Genomic DNA, 22,322 nt, shown 5'->3' with positions numbered 1-22,322 from the left:
TGTCTATATCACCTGTCACAGGCACACGGGAATATGTCTATATCACCTGTCACAGGCACACGGGAATATGTCTATATCACCTGTCACAGGTACATGGGAATATGCAGTTATTAGAGCTTTCTAAATCCTTGGTTTTAAAATTCAGAATGTAAATACTGCCAATGATATTTTTAAAACAAAGTAGTAATACCATGTACAAACTCAATAAGATACAAGAAGCCCGACACCTTCACTATAACTATACAGATACTGGGAGTACATGATAGTTTCTTGGGAAAATAGAGAAGAAAGGTGATAATTATGTCCTATACCAAAAAAAAAAAAAATCACTCAACCATTCTAACCATGCTATTCAGCATATATCAGTGCCCTGGTGCCCAGCTCTTGGGGTGGAAGAGACATATCTACCAATATACATTCGCCCTGATATGGCACTGACCTGCTTGTATGTCCCGTCTAGCAGGGTGTCCAGGTTCTGCAGTGGAGCAGGGGTCTTGTCTCTGTATCTTGCCAGAAGCCGACGTTGGATGGCTCGAAATTGTATAGCTCTCTCAGACAAAAGCTCTTCCAATTTTTTACCATTTATCCGCAACTATAAGAAATAATTTCTTACATTGGTGTTAAATAGAAACTGTAAAGGATGTTTATATTAAAAATACAAGCAAGGCATTAAAAGCTGTGAAAGAGTTGGACAGATGTAAACAGAGTAACAGGAATTAGGAATGCATGGTATTTGGCTCAGGATTACAGGGACAACGTGAAAGTCGAAAATCGGTCAGTGAAAGCTGAGAGACAGATTGTGTCACAATGTATCACTGGGGAGAGACTGGTTATCTTTGACATCTTTCATGAAAACAGGCTACATAGAAAAATTCTAATTTCTCTGTTTTTTTCACTGCAACAAACAGAATAGCAAAGTGAATAAAGATTTAGACACAGAAGCACTAGAACTGAATTAGCTTTTATAATCTCGGCTTTTATTGTTTGAAACAAAAGCCACTTCCCCCAAATCACTTTCCCCCAAAGTCATTTTTTAGCCCTCTTAAATTTCTTAGATATGATATAATCAAACAACTATAATTAACTGTGAATAAACTGTAGGAAGAAAAAAATCACAAATATATACAAATATACATAAAATCAATCTGCTAAATTACTGCTAAAAAATAAAATCATGGTTTCCAGCACTTAAAGGGCTGCTATGGGCTGGAGAGATGGCTCAGCGGTAAAGAGCACTGACTGCTCCTCCAGAGGTCCTGAGTTCAACTCCCAGCAACCACATGGTGGCTCACAACCATCTGTAATAGGATCCGATGCACTCTTCTAGTGTGTGTCTGAAGACATCTGCAGTGTACTCATATAAATAAAAAGTAAATAAATCTTTAAAAAATAAAACAAAGCTTGTGAAGAAATAAAAGGCTGCTATGGTCCACGATTCTTACGCCACTCCTCCTTGCTCCTACATGCGTCCCCATGCCTCTCAGAAGCTGCGATGTGTACCCACCACCTCCAGCAGCCACCCCTGCACCTGCCACTAGGGGCCAGCCAGGTCTTATGGCTCTGATGGCATCTACTGCCACAGGCATAACAGTGGGCTCAGCTATAGGGCATGCCATGGGTAGTGCCCTGTCCAGTCTGCCTTCCAGCAGGTCCCTTCCCATCCTGCCTCCTCACCCCTACAGATGGAACCCTGCTCCTATGAGATCAAGCAGTTCCTGTACTACTTCACCATTCAGAGTGACCTATCGCTATCGAACAGGCTTCAGCGAGACCCTGAAAGAGTGCGAATACATTCACAACCTGAGCTCCCTGCCCTGAAAAGGTCATGGCTTGCTCTCACCCTCACCAACAGCTGGATGGAGATGAGATGGTACTGGGGATGGGAGTAAGGAGGGTAATTCTTATCCAGAAGATTCATAGAAGGCATAAATCTTTGATTAAAGAGTAGACCACACACGTAAAATGGCAAACACAAGGCTGGGGAGATCAGGGAAAGACCTTGCCCTGAAAAATGAAGTGGAGCATAATAACAATCAAGGAACATAACCAATGCCACCTTCCATCTTCCAGTATCCATGTACACACACGCGCGCGCGCGCGCACACACACACACACACACGTAATCCTGCATCCATTCCATCTCTATTGCTGTCATAAAACAACATGACCAAGACAGCTTATAAAGGAAACTGCTGATCAGCTGGGCTTTGGTTCCAGAACATTATAGCGTCCATGGCAAGGAACTGAAGCCATGGCAGCATGAGTGCTGAGAGCTCACATCTCACCACAGCACAGCAGAGAGAAGACAGAGCACAGTGGAGAAGCAGAAGGCTTTGAAACATCAAAGACCAGCCCCGCAACACGCCTCCAACAAGGCCTGACATCCTAATCCTTCCCAAACAGTTCCACCAACTACGTGGGATTTATGAGCAGATGGGGCCATTCTCATTCAAACCACCATACATGAAAATGACTGTACACACATGAGTGCACACATGCGTGCACACTACACAAATACACATATACAAAATTAATTCTACATGATTAAATGCTCTTAAGAAAAGTGATAAGACAAATAGCAAGTTGCATAAAGCAATAGTAATAACTATATTCATAACCAAAATTGTGCCTTAGTGTCTAGACAGCATCTACAAACCAATGCAAAAGGCCTACAGGCCCACAGCAATCAGTGGGAAAAAAGAGAAAAAATGTGAACTTTTTAGTAAAAAATGATAATTATATCTTTTCTTATTTTGTGCAACAGAGTGTAGCCAAAAAAAAAATGACCTTAAATTCAAGATGTTGATGCCTCAGCGTCCATGTACCTGAATTATAAGAAAGCCTCACAAAGCCCCACCCACTTACCCACAATAGCTTTTAAGTAATAGCCTTTGATCTAGTAATCCCACTCTTAGAAACTTATCCAAGAGATAATGCTTACAAGATAGTATACACACATAAGGATATTTATAACACTATTCTCTTGCTATTATGCTTAGATAGTAACAATCAAAATACCCACCATGAAGAAACTTGATTTAATACTGAGGAATACTGTGCAAGGTGTATGTTGGCATTCAGTCTCTCTAGTGATACGTTAAATAAAGCAAATCAAAAGCCACAAAGTAGCGTACTTTCGTGCGTTGCTGTCCATGTGCTTTTTCAAGTAAAACTGAGTATTAGCATAGCTGTGACTACACAGACTATTTCTAGAAAAATACTAACACCTACAGCAGCCCCCAAAGAACAGACTGGTAGGCTAGTGGATGAGAATCAGCAGCTTGTCTCCTACTGAGAGATATAATATCAATGAAAAAAAATCCAGTCAGTGTCCTAAGGAAGAAATACCTTTCGTTATCAAAAACTAAGAGGTAGGACTGAAGAATTACAAACATCAGTAGACACGCTAACACAAAAGAGGGGAAATCCCATGGGGCCACCAACAGACAACTCATGTCTGCTGAGAGAACTGGTTTTTCTAAGCTATGAGCCCCAACTGGTTATCTAGTACAAAATAATCAGCACTGAAACCACACACACACACACACACACGTGCATGCACACGCACGCACGCACACATGCACACACGAACAACAAAAATCAGACTCAGTGAGGTTTGTATATGTGTGTGTGAGAGTAGGGAGGCATGGGAGAAGCTAGAGCAAGGGGACATGAGAGGGACTGGAGGGTGGAAAGAGAAAGAAGGAAATAAGGGGGGGGGTGTGTGTATGTGTGTGTGTATACTATATATATATAAATAAAATAATCTTTTCTAATCTAGGCTGATGGGACTCCCACCAAGAGCCAGAGACTACCTAACAAAACCCACAGTACAAGACATGAGAAGTACTCTTTTGAGGTGTTGTCCAGCGATGTCCAAGAGACTCTCAAAACATACAGCCCTTTGTTGCTGCCCTTGGTTACCCACCAGAGGTGGAAGGTAAGTCTCTATTACTGAAGACATGATTCCTTTCCAAAACAGGGCCCAGAACCTCCAGAGATGGAACTGTTTTCTCCCGAAAGCACTATACAAACTTCCAAAGGATGGAGGCAACAAAGAGTCCTACCCAACTATGATATCTGTGAAGCACACTGATGACAGCAAGACATGCTGACCCTACCGGTCCAGTAGTGGAATGCATACCTCGGTGGTAACCAAAGGCTCTCCAATTGAACATAACACCCATTCAACTAATGGGAGACATTGCCTGGTACTGGAAGCCTAGCTAACTACTCAGTGCTAGTGAACTCTCGTTATTAGAGAAGAACCTGCAACTACTACCTTACTAAAACAGCACAATCCCTAACAAAAGTCTTTAAACATTTGTCCTTATACCCACAGATAAGTGTTCCCTCCTCAAAGAAACCTTTCTTTGCAACAGACGGAGGCCATTACAGAAAACTACAAGGAATCAATAAGCAAAGTTGTGAAGTCCAGTCCTAATGGGTACACCTACAAAACATTTCCATACCTGAGGCTCACAGAACACTGTAGAAGAGATGGGTTGAAAGATTGTAAGGGCCAGTGGATCAGGAAGTTTGCTGTGAGACTATGTCTCCTCATAATAACAGAAGCTACATTCATAAAGTCTCACCAAAGTGATGCCCCTAAACCTGAGCTGAGCAAGGAAGAATGACCAACAGGCATGCCAAAGTGGACGAGGAAAAGACCATGCTGCCTCAACTCTACACAAAGAACTATGGGCAACTGAGGAGAGCTGAGATCAGGAGAGACGGTCTTCTCCAGGAAAGAGCACACCAACTGGTTGCCCAGTGCCCAACCGTGAGCCCTGAAACATGCACACGGATAACTTTATACAGACTCAAGAGGTTATGCATAGGAATGCACAGGTACATATATGTTTTTATATGCACATGGCTATGAATCTGAAGGAAAGTGAACAGGGGTACATGGGAGAGCCTGGGGTGGGAAAAGAAATTTTTTTAAATCTAATTATAATCTCAAACATTAAAAAAAGAACACATGGGAAACATAAAAAGAGACTTTTAATAACTAAAAGTTTTAAATAAATAACAGGTGCTGGAACTGTAGCTCTGCAGTCAGAGGACTTTCCTAGCGTGCTGGAGGCCCAGGGTACTGTGTACACCAGGCATGGCAGTGCTCAACCAGCAATCCCAACACTCAGAAGTGAAGTTAGAGGACACACAAGGTGTAAGCCGCATTTATCGTCAGGTGCATGGGACCTGTAGGCATCCTGGGACATAGGAGACCCTGTCCTAAGAAGAATGACAGGCCAGTTATAACTCACCTATGTGAGATCTGCTTCCACAATATTCCCTGAGTCTATGAATACATGCTACTGAAAGGACTTCCTTGATATTCAGGTATCAACCAGGCTGCCAGTTCAATGTATAGCATGAACCAGAGATTAAGCTGTTTTTCAATATCAGAGTTTCATAATTTAGGGACCTCAGGGCTGGCAAGATCGCTCTGTGGGTAAAAGTGCTTGCTGAACAAGCCTGACTACCTAACCTCAAAAGCCAGAGCGAAGGAAGTGAACCAACTCCTGAGCCACACCAGCAATAATGGCTATTACAGAAATAAAAGAACTGTAACATTTTAACAAATATTTATCAATCATGAGGCTCAAAACCAAGATTTAAAATGAGTAAAGAAGGCAGAAATGATACATGTATACACATAAACATTGTAGTTTCCTTGCTTACACAAAGAAACCTATGTTCTAGAAGCTATCCTGATTAAAAGTTTAAGAAATTATTCAAAGCTGGAAACAGACAGTGGAAACAGGGAGCAAAGGAAGAAAACTCATTACCCCTGTGTGTGTAACAAATCAAAGTGCCAAAACTCCTCCCCCAAAAGAAAGAGCCTGATATGGAAACATTAGGGAGTCCCTATCCAAAAACTCAGGAGGGGAAGTGTATGGCAATGGCAAACCTATTAGCCAACAAAACACAGTAACCTCTACTTTAAATGTTATGAACATGTAGATAGTATTGTCTCTCTGTAGACTGTTTCATAAATCACAGTCAAGCAAGGACCTCTTAAAATATATCCTAGAAGAATAAAATTAGCTCAGTTATTCAGCATACAGCTTCTGCAAATGTAGTCTATTAACAATATTTGCAAAAAACAATGTAAGGGGCCTGGGGTTTTAGCTCACGCCAAAACATTTGCTTACTGTGTACAAGGCCCATACTTCCACTTCTCAATATGCCAAAAGAAAGACTTACATATAAATATTACTATATTGTTATATATTTTATATATATAATTATATATCAATACAATATTAGATATATAAAAATTACATGTGGATATTCATAGTTATGCTGAAATATTAAAATTTAAAATGTTTATATTTAAGGTATCTCAATGTATGCTCCCAAACTGTCAATTTTGGTGCCACAATTGAGTCGAATACATACTAACCCACAAAATAACCAGTACCTCAGCTGGGGAGATGGCTAATGGGTAAAGAGCCTGCTGTGGAAGGCAGAGGACCTTAGCTCAGATCTCCCATATAAAAAGCCAAAAGGCCTGAGCGTGGCTCAGGGATGGGATGTCTACAGTCAATGCCAGCAGCCTAGCTGGCCAGCCAGTCTAGCTGAAAAGCTGAGGGATGTTCTCAAAAAAAAAAAAAAAAGAAAAGAAAAGAAAAAAGAAAGAAATGAGTAGAGAAGACACCTGATGTAACATCCAAACAGGCTGAACTCCTTAAAGAACAATCACTGTAGAGGCATGAGAGATAGTTAAATGCTACAAGTACTTCCTGCTCTTACAGGAGACACAGGATCAAGTCCCAGAACCAATGCTCATAGCTTCTGTAACCCCAGTTTCAGGGAACCTGGTACTGGCTTCTGGTCTCTAAGGGTACCTGCATGTATGTGGTACATATACATACACTAAGGACCACACATGTACACATAAAACAAGAATAAAACAAAATCTTAAAAAACATAGTCACCCTAGTAACCAATGCTAGACATTCAAAATTGCCTTCTTTTTAAAAATGCCTATAGAATCTGTTCAGAGATTCTATTCAGTGAGTGCACCTGTGACTTTAATGTATACATTTAAAATAATGATAGTCAGTGCCCATTATTCAGAAAACATGAATCTTTCAAATACCAAATTAATCGTCCAAGGATGTAGAAATGATGCTACTGAAACACTCAAGAGCACCCGACATAATCTCTGACAGAACTTCCAAGCAGGCAGGAGGACATTCAGAGGCACAGAGGCACTGTCGGACTCAGGTTTGTACGTCTAACAACTCAGCATTTACTAAGCACCCATCATGCCAGGTACAAGGGAGCATTTTATGCTCTTAAACCGTCACTCCAGTGCAGATCAGTTGTGCTAACTGTGTATAAGAAAAGAAAAAATCACCTTATCATCATACTCCATTTATGTCCTGCTTGAATTACTCAGGATGATAAACTCCGACAGTTTTAACCATGGGTTATTGAGGTCAAGGGTTGAGTTTACATGTGGGAGAATCCAATCAGCAATGTTTGAAGGTGAGACCACAAGCCAGGCTACAGCCTGCCCCTCTGTAAACGTCTGCAGCTGATCTGTAACTGGGCAAAGCCCGCCATCCTAACTCACAGCACACAGCTGCCCAACATGTGCCTACCACTCTCTCTTCCACAGCATCTCTTGCTCTTTGATCTACTTTTCTTTTTCTTAATATATATATAATATATAACATATATTATATATATATATATATACATTTTATATATATATTATATATATTATTGGATATTTTATTTACATTTTAGATGTTATCCCGTTTCCCCATTCCCCCTCCTCACCCAAGAACCCCCAATTCCATCTCCTCTCCTCGTGCTTCTATGAGGGTATGCCCCCACCCACCTACCTCCCCACCCTCAAATTCCCCCATGCTGGGGCATCTAGCCTGGGAGCTGTGGTTGGTTGGTATTGTTGCTCTCCTCATGGGACCACAAACCCTTTCAGCTCCTTCAGTCTTCTAACTCCTCCATTGGGAACCCCATGATCAGTTCAGTGGTTAGCTGTGAGCATCTGCCTCTGAATATGTCAGACTCTTGCAGACCTCTAAGGAGACAGCTATATCAGGCTCCTGTCAGCATGCACTTCCTGACATCCACATCAGCATCTGCCTTTGGTGATTGCACATGGGATGGATACTCAGGTGGAACAGTCTCTGGACAGCCCCTCCTTCAGTTTCTGTCCCACACTACGTCTCCATATTTACTCCCTTGAGTATTTTGTTACTCCTTCTGAGAAAGACCGAAGCACCCACACTATGGTATGCCTTCTTCATGAGCTTCATGTGGTCTGTGAGTTTAATCTTGGGTATTGCAAGTTTCTGGGCTAATATCCAATTATCAGTGAGTGAATACCATGTGTGTTCTTTTGTGATTGGGTTGCCTCACTCAGGATGATATTTTCTAGTTCCATCCATTTGCCTAAGAATTTCAGGAATTCATTGTTTTTAATAGCTGAGTAATACTCCATTGTGTAAATGTACCACAAAACGGCAACCAACAGATTGAGAAAAGATCTTTACCAATCCCACATCCGATAGAGGACTAATACCCAATATATACAAAGAACTCAAGAAATTAGACTCCAGACAACCAAATAACCCTATTAAAAAGTGGGGTACAGAGCTAAACAAAGAATTCTCAACTGAGGAAATTCGAATGGTTTATTTATTTTTCAAGTAAAGGTTATTTGGTTTAATATCATACCTCAAAATGATGATCAATCAACTGAAAATACTCTTGAAGGGGCACACATCCAGAAAAAGAGCAGGCAAAGTCTTTGGTTCCCTGTTTTTCAAAATGTTCCTGAAGGCGGAGGATGAGTTCATTGGTTATGAGCCAGAGATCTTCAAACTGTTCGCTCTGAATGCGGTATCGTTCTAAGAGAGAAAAATAATGAAGAAAGGTGCTCGTTAACCCACGATTACCACCCGAAACTAAGTGAGTCCTCAAGCAGCCTTGACATGAACGCTAACTAAAGCATAAAGACCCCCTCTTTGTAACGTAGCTCTGACCTGTATCAGTTATAGAAGTACTTCAGATGTCCTCCCAGGGGAGATGGTCAGAGACAGGCTGATGTAGCCCTTCTCCTGGTGAGCCTAATAGAAAATAAATTAAACAACCCAACTGTGGTGCAACACCTGACTTGACAGGCAGCCATGGAAAAGTAGGTGTAGAAGTTCTAGTCTACTTCCGAGCACCACTCCCTGTGAGATAAAACGTATTCTACATGAATCACTACAGCAGGACCAAAGCTTTGAGCTTTCCTAAAACTTTCTCAATGTAAAAGGATGTTTAAACTTGACACTTAAATTAAAAAGAAAATCATGTTCCCTCAAGTCCCTGAAACTTGAGCAACGAAAATTCCTCTGTGTGTACTCTCTAGTGATGGTGGCTGTGATGGCGGTGCCAACAACGATGTGAGGGTGACTGCATCCACAGCAATGGCATCCATTACATCAACTGTGGATGGAGAGCAGCTATGGGTCAAGGACTGTGGGTGTACAAAGGATTCTTGTTATAAAGAAAAAAAAAGACACAGAATTCCAGTGGCTCAACCAAGGATCAGGAAATACATTAAATGTGACAGCTAGAATTTATACTACATATATTCTTCCCTACCTATTTCAATTTTCCTGTTTTTCAGGGACCCACAATAAACCTTGTTTTCTCTAAACACAACAGGAGCCCAATACACACCAGGTTCTTGTAACAACCATACTGTCAGCTAAACTTCAACTGTCTCACAGGCCAATGCACTATCATTTTTAAAATAAACAAACAAACCTAATCTCAGAAGAGTTTAAGGAATTAACAAGGACATCCAGCTGGTTATGTACAGAGAAGAGACTGGAATTCTAATTACCAGTACAAAAAGACTAACCATTGAACTTACCTACAGGATAAGGTTAGACCTATACAAAGGGGCACACGCTCAACATGTCTGCTAGTCACCAGGCAGCAAACCAGAGTTTTAACTTCCAAGATACAAAGTCTCAGAAATTACAAATTCCATTTAATTCATCATCAATTGTTTATATTATATACAGTATTCTAAAGAAAGAAATATTAGAGCACTGGCAGGATGAGGATTTTTCAGCCTTTCTGCTTACAATATGTAAAGACAAGTAAAACAAGAGACACATATGTTGAAGTGTGTCTTAGGATTTTCCACAGTACCATGAAAAAAATCTAAGTATCTTACATGTTCACCCTTGGTTTTCAGAGGGGGGGGGAAGGAGGGAGGGAGGGAGGGAGGGAGGGAGGGAGGGAGAGAGAGAGAGAGAGAGAGAGAGAGAGAGAGAGAGAGAGAGAGAGAGAGAGATTCTCTTATTATCCCTAGAGAGATCTTCTTTTTCTGCTACATATGTGTATTCCTTACTTTCTTGTTGTTGAGATACAATATCATGATCTAAAGAAAGTTAAGGAAGAAGGGCTTTAGTTTAGCTCACAGTCTTGGTCATAAATAGTGGAGAATGTATGGTACAGCAGCAGAAACAGGAAAGAAGCTGGCCAATCACATTTTTATCCACATAGGAAGGAAGGGGGAGAAGGGAGACAAACAGAAGGCAAAGGCAAGGCTATCCACAGTGACATACTTCTCCAGTAATGCTCCACCTCTTAAAGGTCCCATAATCTCCCAGGACAGCAATGCCAATTGTGGACCAAATATTTGAACAAATACAGGAGCCTATGGATGGCACTTCTCATTTGAACCACCACAGGAAGAGGAACCAACGCCCTGTATGCCTCCACAGTTCATGGAAAATGCCAGCTGTACTCTACTGTGACCAGAGCGTTCACTCTGCAGCTGGCAGAGGTGGGTATGGGCACCACACCCACTGTCTTCAAGGATGACCCCTCTTCAGGCAGATGGCCATCCTGCCCCTGCCACTTTTGGCTTCTGTGATACCAAGCCTAAAGCCTTCGACCATCGATGTGACTCGTCTCACATCAGTGTTTTGGGGTTGTGAACTTGTCTAAGACCCCCCATAATTAGACATCCAAATTCAAAATTCACATAGTTGGGATTGATCATAAGACGCCTTCTCTAACTAAACAGAGAAGGGGGAGATGCCAGAAGCCAGGACCCTCACCCTTACCCTCACCCCCTACCTTTCCCCACCTGCACAATGTCCTCTGAAGCTTGGCAACTGCAAGATCCTGCTTAGCAACTGCAGACAGACTCAAAGCAGAGTACCATGTCTTCTTAAGAATAGCAGGGAGACCATAACTCAAGCAGTGTACCACATCTTCTGAAGAACTGCAGGTAGATCATAATTCAAGGCAGTGTACCGTATAGACCATGACATGTTTCAAGGCACAGGCCAAGAAGATTTTGTACTTTTCCACCACCTGGCCCCTCTTACCCCCTCCCCTTGTAAAACATGCTATAAAAAAGCATTTCATGTTAAAAAAAAAAAGAAATTATAATAAACAAATGGTTAAAAAAAGGCTACAATATGCTAATAAATGGAGCAAATCTATCTTGAGAATAAATAATTATAAATACAAAAAAAAAAAAGCCCAAATGTAAGTAAAATTCCATGTGCCTGATAGGGACTCCATTGTGACAGTCACCAAATAACAGAGATGTAACATCCAACACTCAAACATGCTTTCTAGGTAACTTTATAGTTACTTCTTAGTGTTAACATCTTTCTCCTGTGTATCTGCATACACGGGAGAAAGAAGTAACCCTTTCTGCAACAAAAACATACAACTTGGATATGGTAAGATAAATGGTATTCTTAAATTGGCTTTGTTCTCAAATTAGCAAAAGTCAACAAGAAACAATGAGTCAAAGCCACCAGGCCACGGTGTGGCCATTAGCCATCTCCTAGTGGTCATGCTCCAGGTGTGTCATGACTCACATGAAGACCTTCCACACTGGATATTTCATAGACGAGAGAAATGCAACCTTCTGATTATAAGAGGGGATAAAAGAACAAGAGTTTTTAAATATACCCTGAAGATACTAACAACCAAACGCGTTACTAGGGTGAACACTCCATTTGCTTATCTCCTTTTCTTTTGCATCCTGTAGTAGCACTCAGTGGAAATAACCACTTCAGCTTCCAAATAAAATAAATCCGGACAATCAGACCCCAAGTCAATTGCCACCCCAACCCTACCAACAGTGGAGAGAATGTCGTGCTTAATTAAGCAGACCACAGAGTACCACAGCAGACTCCACTCATGCCAGATCATCAGAACTTCAGCAGTACAAACGTAGTTCACATTAAATAAGAAGCAGCACATGCATGTAATTATATCACTTGGAAAACTTTTAAGAGAAAAAAGCAGATGAGTGCTTTTAAACACAAAGTTGGGAGAAATAATATAAACGATTTCAGCAGATGGTAAGTTTAAAATTGAAGATATATAACTTCTCCAACAGTAATAGAAACTATGGAGGTATATCTACATCTACTTTTCAAAATGCTTTTTGAAAACTAGATTTGCGTTATAAAAAAATTGTGCCCATAGTGAAGAAACTGCTAAATATTAACTGATGAATTAACTATTGATATCCCCACAATGCTCACTGGGTGTAAGGTAGATATCAGATGAATTCAGATCCAACCGCTATAATCCTTAATTGCCCCTAAAGTGTTTGGCCTCACTAAAGGACTCATGAAACTCCTACAGCCTAACGGTCCAGGCTCTCAGGAAAATTCACACCCTCACATCTGGCCAAACATCACCTTCTTCCTCTGCATCGTCCTTGGTGTGACACGGCACCCGAAGCTGAACTTTCCAGTGACAGTAATGGCACGGTTTTACTTACGGGAAGTTCTGGAAGCGAGAACAGTCACTTGAGAGCCTCGTAGGAGACGGAAGCCCATTACATTCACCTGGTCATCGTCTGATGGGTTGGCAAAGTCTGCAAGGAAAGGGGGAAAGGATCACCTACATAATCACAAAGGAAGCACTGATTTTAAATAAAAGCTCCGCTGGGGAAATTTCACACTGTTAATATTCAAAACGCACATATGAGCCATATGAGCTGATCTCTACAGCAGCTCCTAATGCTCCAACTTCTGCCTTCTAACCACACTCAGTGACTTCAAAAGAATGACTTCAGTTTCTTTTTCTTTTTTTCATAGTTGAGTCCAGGTGTGTGCACAGGATAAATTCAGGGGAAAACATCACTCCAGAAGGCAAAGGAAGGATCTGGGATTTGCAGACGTCTAGGAAAAGGTTGACCCGACTTCAGAAGATTATCACCGGCCATGGTGGTGCATGGCAACAATCTCATGATCAGAGAGTAGGGAAACCTCTGGTGCAAGGCCAGCCTAGGCTATGGAGACTCTGTCTCCAAGAAGACAGGGGAAGAGACTGAGATCAGAAGCAGCCACAGACAAAAGTACAAGTGTCAGAATAGATAACCAAGGTAAAACCTGAAGTATTTTAAAAGTTTTTGTTTATATTCATACCAAAACTAAAACAAAACAAAATGAATGGTCCCTACTGAAGGGTCCTAGAGAACTGATCACATTCACTCTATACTAAATATAGGCACTTCCCATATTATAAAGGTATGGCACTACAATACCCCATAAAAATTTGAAATATCATTAAGTCCAAGCACACTTAATACACTAACCCTTCAAACATCATGAGTTGCCTCACTTGCAATGGACTGTGCTCAAAATGTTTATATTCATTGGGTTGAGGAAAATCAACTTTACACTATATTTCAAACACTTTTAAGGTATTCTTAACCTTTAACACATCAACTCTACTTTCATATCTTTATCCAAGAAATAGTCATAAGTTGTAGGTTTTACAAGGGCATTATCACAAGAATACAATAGAAATATCTAACAATAGAACATGAGTCAGATAATTTCATGGTGCCCATCTGTAGTAAAATACCATGCAATAATTAAAGTCATGAATGAAAATATCTATGGTTTACAAACATGTTCCTAAACAATATGAAAGAAAATCTTTAGGGGCGGGGTAAATGCTTACAAACATTTCTTTAGCTATATTAGGGGAAAGGAGAAACAGACATATGCCTTTCTATACAGGAGAAGTAGCAGCAGGTTCCTTGTGTGGTCTGATTTATAGTTTTTAAACTTCCAATCTATTTGTGATAAAAGCTAAAATCATTTCACATATGACCTAAATTTCTTCAAAGAAATAAATAAACATTTAGGAATAGATGTAAAGCTATTTCTTTGATATGACACTCAGTAATCTGTTTCTTTAGGTGGAATATGTAGATTTGAAATAGCCATTGTATCTAATGTCAACATAAAAGAGCCTTTATACACCGATGTTGATGTCAAACCTACTTAAGCAACTGCACGATCACATGATGGTGGGATATAATGAATACTGAGCATGTTCATTAAATTTAAAATAAAAAATACATGCCATATGTATACAATCTTGAGAAGAATATTTTTTAATTTGTCACTGAGTGCTGTTTCTAAAGCAGTAAAATACTGACAGGGTTATTATTCCTACAATGTCAACAAAACATGCTCCAAGCCAGTAGAAAACTGAGAGTCCACAAGGCTTTGTAAAGTGTAGTTTACGGCATATCTTACCAAGAGAAACTCCGGGTCAGGACCTACATTTGTATTCAGTCTCTAGTTGAGCTCTGTTTATATCATAACAGTCAGCTTCTTGGAATCTAGTACTTAAACATTATCAACAGCACCAACAAATTTATTATTGTTCAACATACAGTTTCCAACTATGTATCCATGGAAGTTTGTGCAATCCAAAGAAAGAATCAATTCATGCAAGATGCTGCAAAGCAAGTGGCCACTAGACATCTTTACAGTCCAGCCTTGTTACAAAAATGAAGAGAGGAAGAAAACAGAGGGAGAAAGGAAGAAAATAACAGGGAGGAAAGCACAAAAAATTACTATGTGTATACAAGCTCAATTCAAAATTAAGACTTGAATGATTGTTAAATAAAAAACACTTCATTTTAGAGATTTTGTCTTCCATAGTAACAAATAACTAAAGGATTTAAAGCCTGTCTGCTGGCGGGGAGTGGTGATGCACACCTTTAATCCCAGCACCCAGGAGGCAGAGGCAAGTGGATCTCTCTGAGTTCTGAGTTCACGAGGCCAGCTTACTCTACATAGTGAGTTCCAGGAGAGCCAGAGCTACACAGTGAGACCCTGTCTCAAAATAAACAAGCCCTACTCTTAATGAATAACAAATTGAAGGCATTTTATATAATAACACAAAAGAACAAATAACTACAAATTTTTCAAATTTTGTGGGAAAAAGTCTGGATTCTAAATCCTACTCCTCAAACACAAGAGTGAGGATGGAAAGATTTTTAGGAGCCTGAGGTGATAGATGAGTCCAAGGAAACAGTGTCTTCCCAACACAACAGGCCTGGTGTTCATATGACTGTGGCAGTGTGCACAGGGCCAACACAGGCTCAAGCCATATAGGGTCTCAGTGCTGACAGGGAAGTAGACATGAGCTTCCCATCCAACCTAGAAACTATTTGCAACTTGTAACTGCTGGCAACGGCCATGCCCAGTACTTGATGATCACAAAGTTAACTCTGTGGTGGAGGTTTTTTGTGTGTTTTTTTTTTTTTGGGGGGGGGGGTGGACTGTTCTGTACCTTTGTAAATTTTGCAGGGGGAAGAAAGTAAGAACATCCAGTTGCGTAGTGGAGTGTTGGGAAGAATCGGGAAGAAAGTGGGAGAAGGGAAAATCATGATCGAAATATACTGTTTGAAAAAAAGTTATAATAAAATAAGAAAAAAGAAAAGAGATGTATAGGTATATTCCAAACCTTGACTACAGTGCTGTTTTATCTAATCAAAGCTGCAGTTCTTCTGCTAGGGCTTTATGCTTTAAGCTATTCAAAGAAATAGCTATGGAAGGTCTCACTCACCCTCACCAATCACCACAGCCTACTCTACGGCCCTCAAGCCCAAGACAGGAATGCCATTTGCTCCTCCTCCAGGGGCTGTAGACAGAGCAGTCATGAGGAACCACCATCCATGAGACAGCCCTCAGAAGCGACAGTGATGACGAAGGATACTCTAGAGTGGGATGTATGCAAAGGTCTACAACAGTGGTTCTCAGCCTGTGGGTCAAGACCGCTTCCCATGGGGGAGGGACTCAAATGATCCTCCCATGGGGGTCACCTAAGGCCACTGGAAAACACAGATACTTACATTAGAATTCGTAATCATATCAAAACTACCGTCATGAAGTGGCAATACAAACAATTTTATGGTTGGGGTTTCCTCACCACAACATGAGGAAATCTATTAAAGGGTCACAGCGTTAATTAGGTTGAGAACCACACTCTACAATAACACTGAACAATAAATATTTATATTTCAAGCCAAAACTTCCAACCTAGCAAGAAACATTTGATGTTTTTCTATCTGAACACTGAAGCAAAATAATGATTATAAAAATGGTAATAAAATGTAAAAGATGTATCTTACCACCTTACTCACATAGATTGTTCACCTTTGAACCCAGGTATGAGACTAGAAGGACTTTGGGCACTTCCCTTACTGAACAGGTACTGATAATCCCCCTATTACCTGCTGTGGGAAGACTCCATGTGGAATCCCCATTTCTGAGCTCACAGGAAGACCTACCTGGGAAGAGGCCAAGCAGACTGACAGGAGATTTGTTGGTGTCAATAGTTAGTTTGTGGCTGGCAGTTTTTGAAGGCTGACCAGGTAGGCAAATTAGTTTCAGAGGAAGTCTAAATTTACATTGGATAACCCGAGGAATACCTGAAATTTAAAAAAAAAAATGTCGATTTAAGTTTGACAAATAATTTGGGAAGAAATAATGTGCAGTCCAAGGAGGTGCTCTAGCAAGCCTGCCACCTGCCTCTCTGTTCAGCTTAAATCAAGTAACCCATATGCACTGCCACGGTTCAGAGTCTTTCTAGTATGAAAAAGAGAGGGAATGGGGAAGGAGAGGGAGAGGGTAGAGGGAGAGGGAAAGGGAGGAAATCCAACTAAATAAAGAGAAATACAAAACATTATACTGAGTGAGGCAACCCAGAAAGACAATTACCATGTTTTCTCTCATTTGTGGCCCCTAGCTCCCTTTGGATCTGAGTGCATAACCTGAAGTAACTGCAGATACAAGGAAAGAGGAAAGGCCAGGAGGTGTCCAGTGGAGCTGGGGCTCTAGAAGATAAACCAGCACAACACAGTTGCTACAAAGGGAGAAATGGGAGAAACAGAAGGAAGACTTACCTGGTGGGGGGTAACAGGGAGAGGAAAGGAGGATAGATAACACCAAGGATGTTTGAAAAAGCCATAGAGAATTACATCATTTTGTGTTCAATTAAAATTACATATATTTGTATGTATAAATACTTTTTTTTTGTTTTTTTCGAGACGGGGTTTCTCTGTGTAGTCCTGGCTGTCCTGGAACTCACTCTGTAGACCAGGCTGGCCTCGAACTCAGAAATCTGCCTGCCTCTGCCTCCCAAGTGCTGGGAGTAAAGGCGTGCGCCACCACTGCCCGACGTATAAATACTTTTAATTGAAGTTATACCAGCTGTGGTAACAAATGCTCACCACAGATCAGACTATCAAAATCCACGTGCCTGGCATAGAAAACTTTCTTTCTAGTCGTTGGTCACAGTGGCCCAAGAGACCCACCTCCCCAAACATACAGTCTATTGGCATTGCCCGGATTGTCTCTCAGACAGAGGACTTGGGAGAATCAAGCTAGAACTGACATAAAAGCCTCCTCCCTGAGAACTGGTCTTATGGTTTGGGAAAGAGCAAAGCATGCTGCCAAGGAAGAAAGACGTCAAGACTCCTGCTGGGGTCTAAGGCCTAAGAGCCCTGATGACCAGACTAGACAGATATTCTTAAAGACACAATAGTGGCACTTATATCCCAGGTAATCAACAACTGTCTAATTTGGCTTAAGGCCTGCTCAGCAGGAAGGAATTCATGCCTGGAACTACACAATGAACCTGTTCCTGGTAAGGCTATGAAATCTAGAGAACCTACAGTGCCATGTTTCTAAACCAGCATAATTTGTAACTGCACTCTAAATACTTATCCTTCTATCCACAGGTAAATGTAGCTCTCATCCCTCTCAATGGAGTCTCCTTTTGCAGCAGAGAGACATCATTACAAAAGGCCGCCGGCACTTGTAAAAACACAAAGAACAACTGAACACTGGGTACCTGTCCCCAGCTGATACATTGACAATCAGTCCCTACACCTAAGACTTCATCACAGAAGGAGTAAAAAGATGGCAAGAGTCAAAGGACCAGGACATCTGCTGCAAGACAGTCTTCTTTAAGAAGAGGAGACCAAGCAGAGGGGATGGGAAGAGCAGGCCTGGGAGGAGAGGGGGAGGGTAGTGGTGAATGCATGACCTTCTTAAGGAATTCACAAAAATATATTTTTTAAAGAGTTAGAAGGAGTGTGGGCTTGAGTCTATCTTTAAAAACAAGCTCATTTGGAAAGCATAAGAATCATCCAGTTACTGAGACAATTGTTTGATGTTTTCAAAGCCCAGCCTTAGCCCAGGACTGTCAGTTAAATTAAGCAAAGATCATGCACGCAGCTTCTGTGAACTCTGTATTATCATCTCAAATCCATCTACCCAGGCCTCTGAATCCTTAGCTGTTTGCACTTACTGAGTTATATTAGTTAGCTATTCTTACTAAATCATGGCTGTGAAAACACAGGAGTACAAAGTACATGGGCTCTCCTAACGCCCATGCCAATTTTACACATTGATGTTGACAATTTCGTGTTTAGTAGAATTAGGTCTCTTCAAGAAATTAATTTATATTATAGTTTTAAGTTCTAATTTTTCAAGCCTAACCACCTAACCATAAATGTTATCAGTACTCATACAGGTATAGTTAAGCAGATAATTGTATTAAATAACAAAGTTGAATAACTTAATTCTCAAACTTATTTTAAATCATTTTTCTATACTTTATAAATAATGAGACCAAAAACATAAAGTTATTTATAAAACCTAAGAATCAGTAATTTTACATTAAGCTTGCTCCCTTTTCACTCTATGATTCTTATGGGAACAAAATTATGGACAAGTGTATCTTAGTGAAGCCGTACAGAAACAGAGAAGTCAGAGTATCTACTGTGCTTGGTGGGCTGGCACCCTGACCTCTCCATTTCTCTGCAGCTGAGTCAGTGAGGGCTCAAAAACAGGAAAAACAGAAGCAGTTACATTACAGCCACGTGACCCAAGCAGGAGCTTTGAAGTCAGAATTATATTTTGTCGAGATGACTGAATAGCTTGGCTTAATCCACATTGAAGATGTGCTTGTCCGACTCCTTTCCTGTTGGACAGTGAGGGCATCACCAATGCCGAGCCTCCTGATGACAAGGTGACTAAATGCTGTTTCAGATCGTGTGGAGTGTTACCTGTCATTCTCTTCAATGTAATCTATTACCATCATCTCTTACGTAGCTCTGATTTTGTTCATAACTGACAGATGTTAAATTCACTTCTGGAATCCTAAATGGAAATTATAACTGGTGTTTCTTCAGAAAGGTCCCTGAGTATCATTTCCTGACAGACTGTGAGGATTAATATGTATAAATACATATGCCCCTAAAATCCTCACAGTTTGTAAGGAAGTATTTATACTTAATAATGATGAAATGTTTTGAGTCAAAATATTATGATAACACAATCTAAGATACTTCCCAAGCCACAGTTCTCAGTTCCACCACACACATAAAACAATTACAAGAGCTCCTTTGCTAACTTTAAGGAAATTCCCATATATTCCCCACATCCTCAGATTATGCAAGTAAAGTCTTAAGTAAGATTCTATTCTAATACAAAGGTTCTGGCCTGGGCTGATAGATACAGTGTGGAAATAGCAAGGCTTGCTTCCATCTCTTTAACTTTAAATGAATAATGTTTTAACTTTACACTTCTTTATACACAAAGGAAGCAATCAAACCCATACTTTCAACTAAATTCTAAGTTAACTGTTCAAATGAATTTTCTTCAAAACCTGTATCCTGGCCTCTACACCATTTGTACCGGTGCATGGACTTGTGATTTACCAATTAGGAACGATCAATGGTGTTTATATTAAATTAAAGAAACTGGTGAGAATATAGGGGTTCAGAAATAGAAGCAAAATAAAGAGATGGCTCTGTAGATAAGAGCACTGACTACTTCTTCCAGAAGACCTGGGTTCATTTCCCAGCATACACAATGTAGTTCTCATTGTCTATAACTCCAGTCCCAGGGAGTCTGACACCCTCTTCTGGCCTCCTCAGGTACTGCATGCATGTGGTGCACAGACATACATTGAGGCAAAACACAAAAATGAAAATATTTTTAAAAAGAAAATAAATGAAAACAAGCAGACAGTCAACACTAACTAGCTCAATAGGGAAAATACATTATAATACAATTCACATGTCACTGGCACATGGCAGTGTGACACTCCAGGGCAAGGTCTACGGGAGCTAGGTTTTGTACAACATCTCCAGAATTTCTGTTTGACTCTGGGAACTATAAGCTTGTTCCATAGGACATCTGGAAAGCATTATTTGGACCATCATGACCACTCTTACTTAAGAAACTGATTATAGCTATTTTTTAAATAATAACAGCTTAAAATATCTTGCCACTAAGAAAAAATGAACTTATTTATTTATTTATTTATCTATTTATTTATCTATTTATTGAGAAACTAGATGTGATGGTTTATATATGCTTGGCCCAGGGAGTGGCCCTATTAGAAGGTGTGGCCCTGTTAAAGTAGGGCTGTGTCACTGTGGGCGTGGGCTTTAAGATCCTCATCCTGGAAGTCAGTATTCTGCTAGCAGCCTTCAGATGATGATGTAGAATTCCCAGCTCTTCCTGCACCATGCCTGCCTGGATGCTGCCATGTTCCTGCCTTGAGGATAATGGACTGAACCTCTGAACCTGTAAGCCAGCCTCAAGTAAATGTTGTCCTTATTAGAGTTGCCTTGGTCATGGGGTCTGCTCACAGCAGTGACACCCTAAGACACTAGATCAACAAGATGAGCTGATGGAAGAAAACTAGAATGCTGCTACTGTGTAGCACCCCACTCCAAGCAAAGCCCACGCAGCGTGGTAACAGTGCTAGTGCTCAGTCAGGCAGGAAGATGATCAGAGCTCAGTACAGTGCTAGTGCTCAGTCAGGCAGGAAGATGATCGGAGGGTGCTTCCCTGAGATACACATGGCTAGTGCAAATCCAGCTCCCAAGTAATTATTCTTCAGCCTATAACTGTATCAAAGAATCTGGAGCTAAAGACGCATAGAGGCAAGTGGGTGTGTGTGTGTGTGTGTGTGTGTGTGTGTGTGTGTGTGTTGTGTACATGCTTGTAACAGAGAAGACAACTGGGGCTGGAGAGATGGCTCCATGGTTAAAAGAACTTGCTGCTCTTCCAGAGGACCCATATTTGATATCCAGTGCTCACATACTGAGTCGCATCCTGCTGCTCCAGATGCTGGAGAGAAGAGTGATGTCCTCCCTCCCTGGGCACTAGGCACAGGCATGATGTACATACTTACATGCAGGAAAAAGGTCCACACCATAAAATAAAGCTCTTTAAAGGAAGGAATTACATGTATGAATGGGCTTTTCAAGTCTTGTGTGGTGGCACTACTGTAACCCCAGCTCTTGGAATTCAGAGATAGGATAAGAAGTTATCCTTAGTTACATAGCAACTTTGAGCCGAGCCTGAGCTACATGAAACCTTGCTTTAAGAAAAAAAGAAAAATTAAGCTGAAGACATTTTTAGTGTTGTTGTCCCTGGAACAGTGTTAAGTTAAATGAGCCTACATGGCCCTACCTCGTTGTGCCATCCAGGGCCCTTCCTCTATGTCGCTGGGAAACCTGCCTGTAAAGCTGGCTAATCCAGCTCTGAACTCAGGCTGGGAGACCAAATGTCCATCACTCGTTGGATTCCAATAGCAATCTAGTCATTCATCAGTCTGACTTGACTCTACAGCATTTTGAATCTTTAAGCAAATATAATCAGTTCTCTTTCAGAGGCTTCCCTTCCCATAACCCACCAGACGAAATGATAGCAGCAACTACTACAGTGTAATTAATCACAAAATCATTTATCGAGCAGAGAGAAATTTTATATCAAAAACACTCCTGAATGAATAATTTTTCCAATATAAGGATTGTAATTACACCCGGCACACACATCAGCCCAGGACCACTTTCAAATAGGAAGCCAAAGAGTGCTTGAAAAGAAAAATAAAAAGGGCAGTGGTGTGTGTGTGAGTGTGTACATATACAGTGGTGTGTGTGTGAGTGTGTACATATACAGTGT

At 40.8% G+C, this 22,322-nt stretch overlaps 1 protein-coding gene across 1 annotated transcript in view; it reads right to left on the bottom strand.

Moving 5' to 3' along the window:
- Bbs9 (Bardet-Biedl syndrome 9) overlaps positions 1 to 22,322 on the bottom strand; it is a 365,371-nt gene that overhangs the window by 175,683 nt on the left and 167,366 nt on the right. Inside the window, 4 exon segments of the mRNA XM_028763694.1 lie at positions 440 to 592; positions 8,722 to 8,894; positions 12,806 to 12,901; positions 16,625 to 16,765. Coding sequence (XP_028619527.1) covers positions 440 to 592; positions 8,722 to 8,894; positions 12,806 to 12,901; positions 16,625 to 16,765 — 563 coding nt within the window.

The sequence above is a fragment of the Grammomys surdaster genome, unplaced genomic scaffold (assembly GCF_004785775.1).
Source record: "Grammomys surdaster isolate TR1022 unplaced genomic scaffold, NIH_TR_1.0 140, whole genome shotgun sequence".
In the NCBI taxonomy this organism is placed as follows: domain Eukaryota; kingdom Metazoa; phylum Chordata; class Mammalia; order Rodentia; family Muridae; genus Grammomys; species Grammomys surdaster.
Note: the sequence above shows the minus strand (reverse complement) of the source record. Positions and strands in the feature narration are given on the sequence as shown.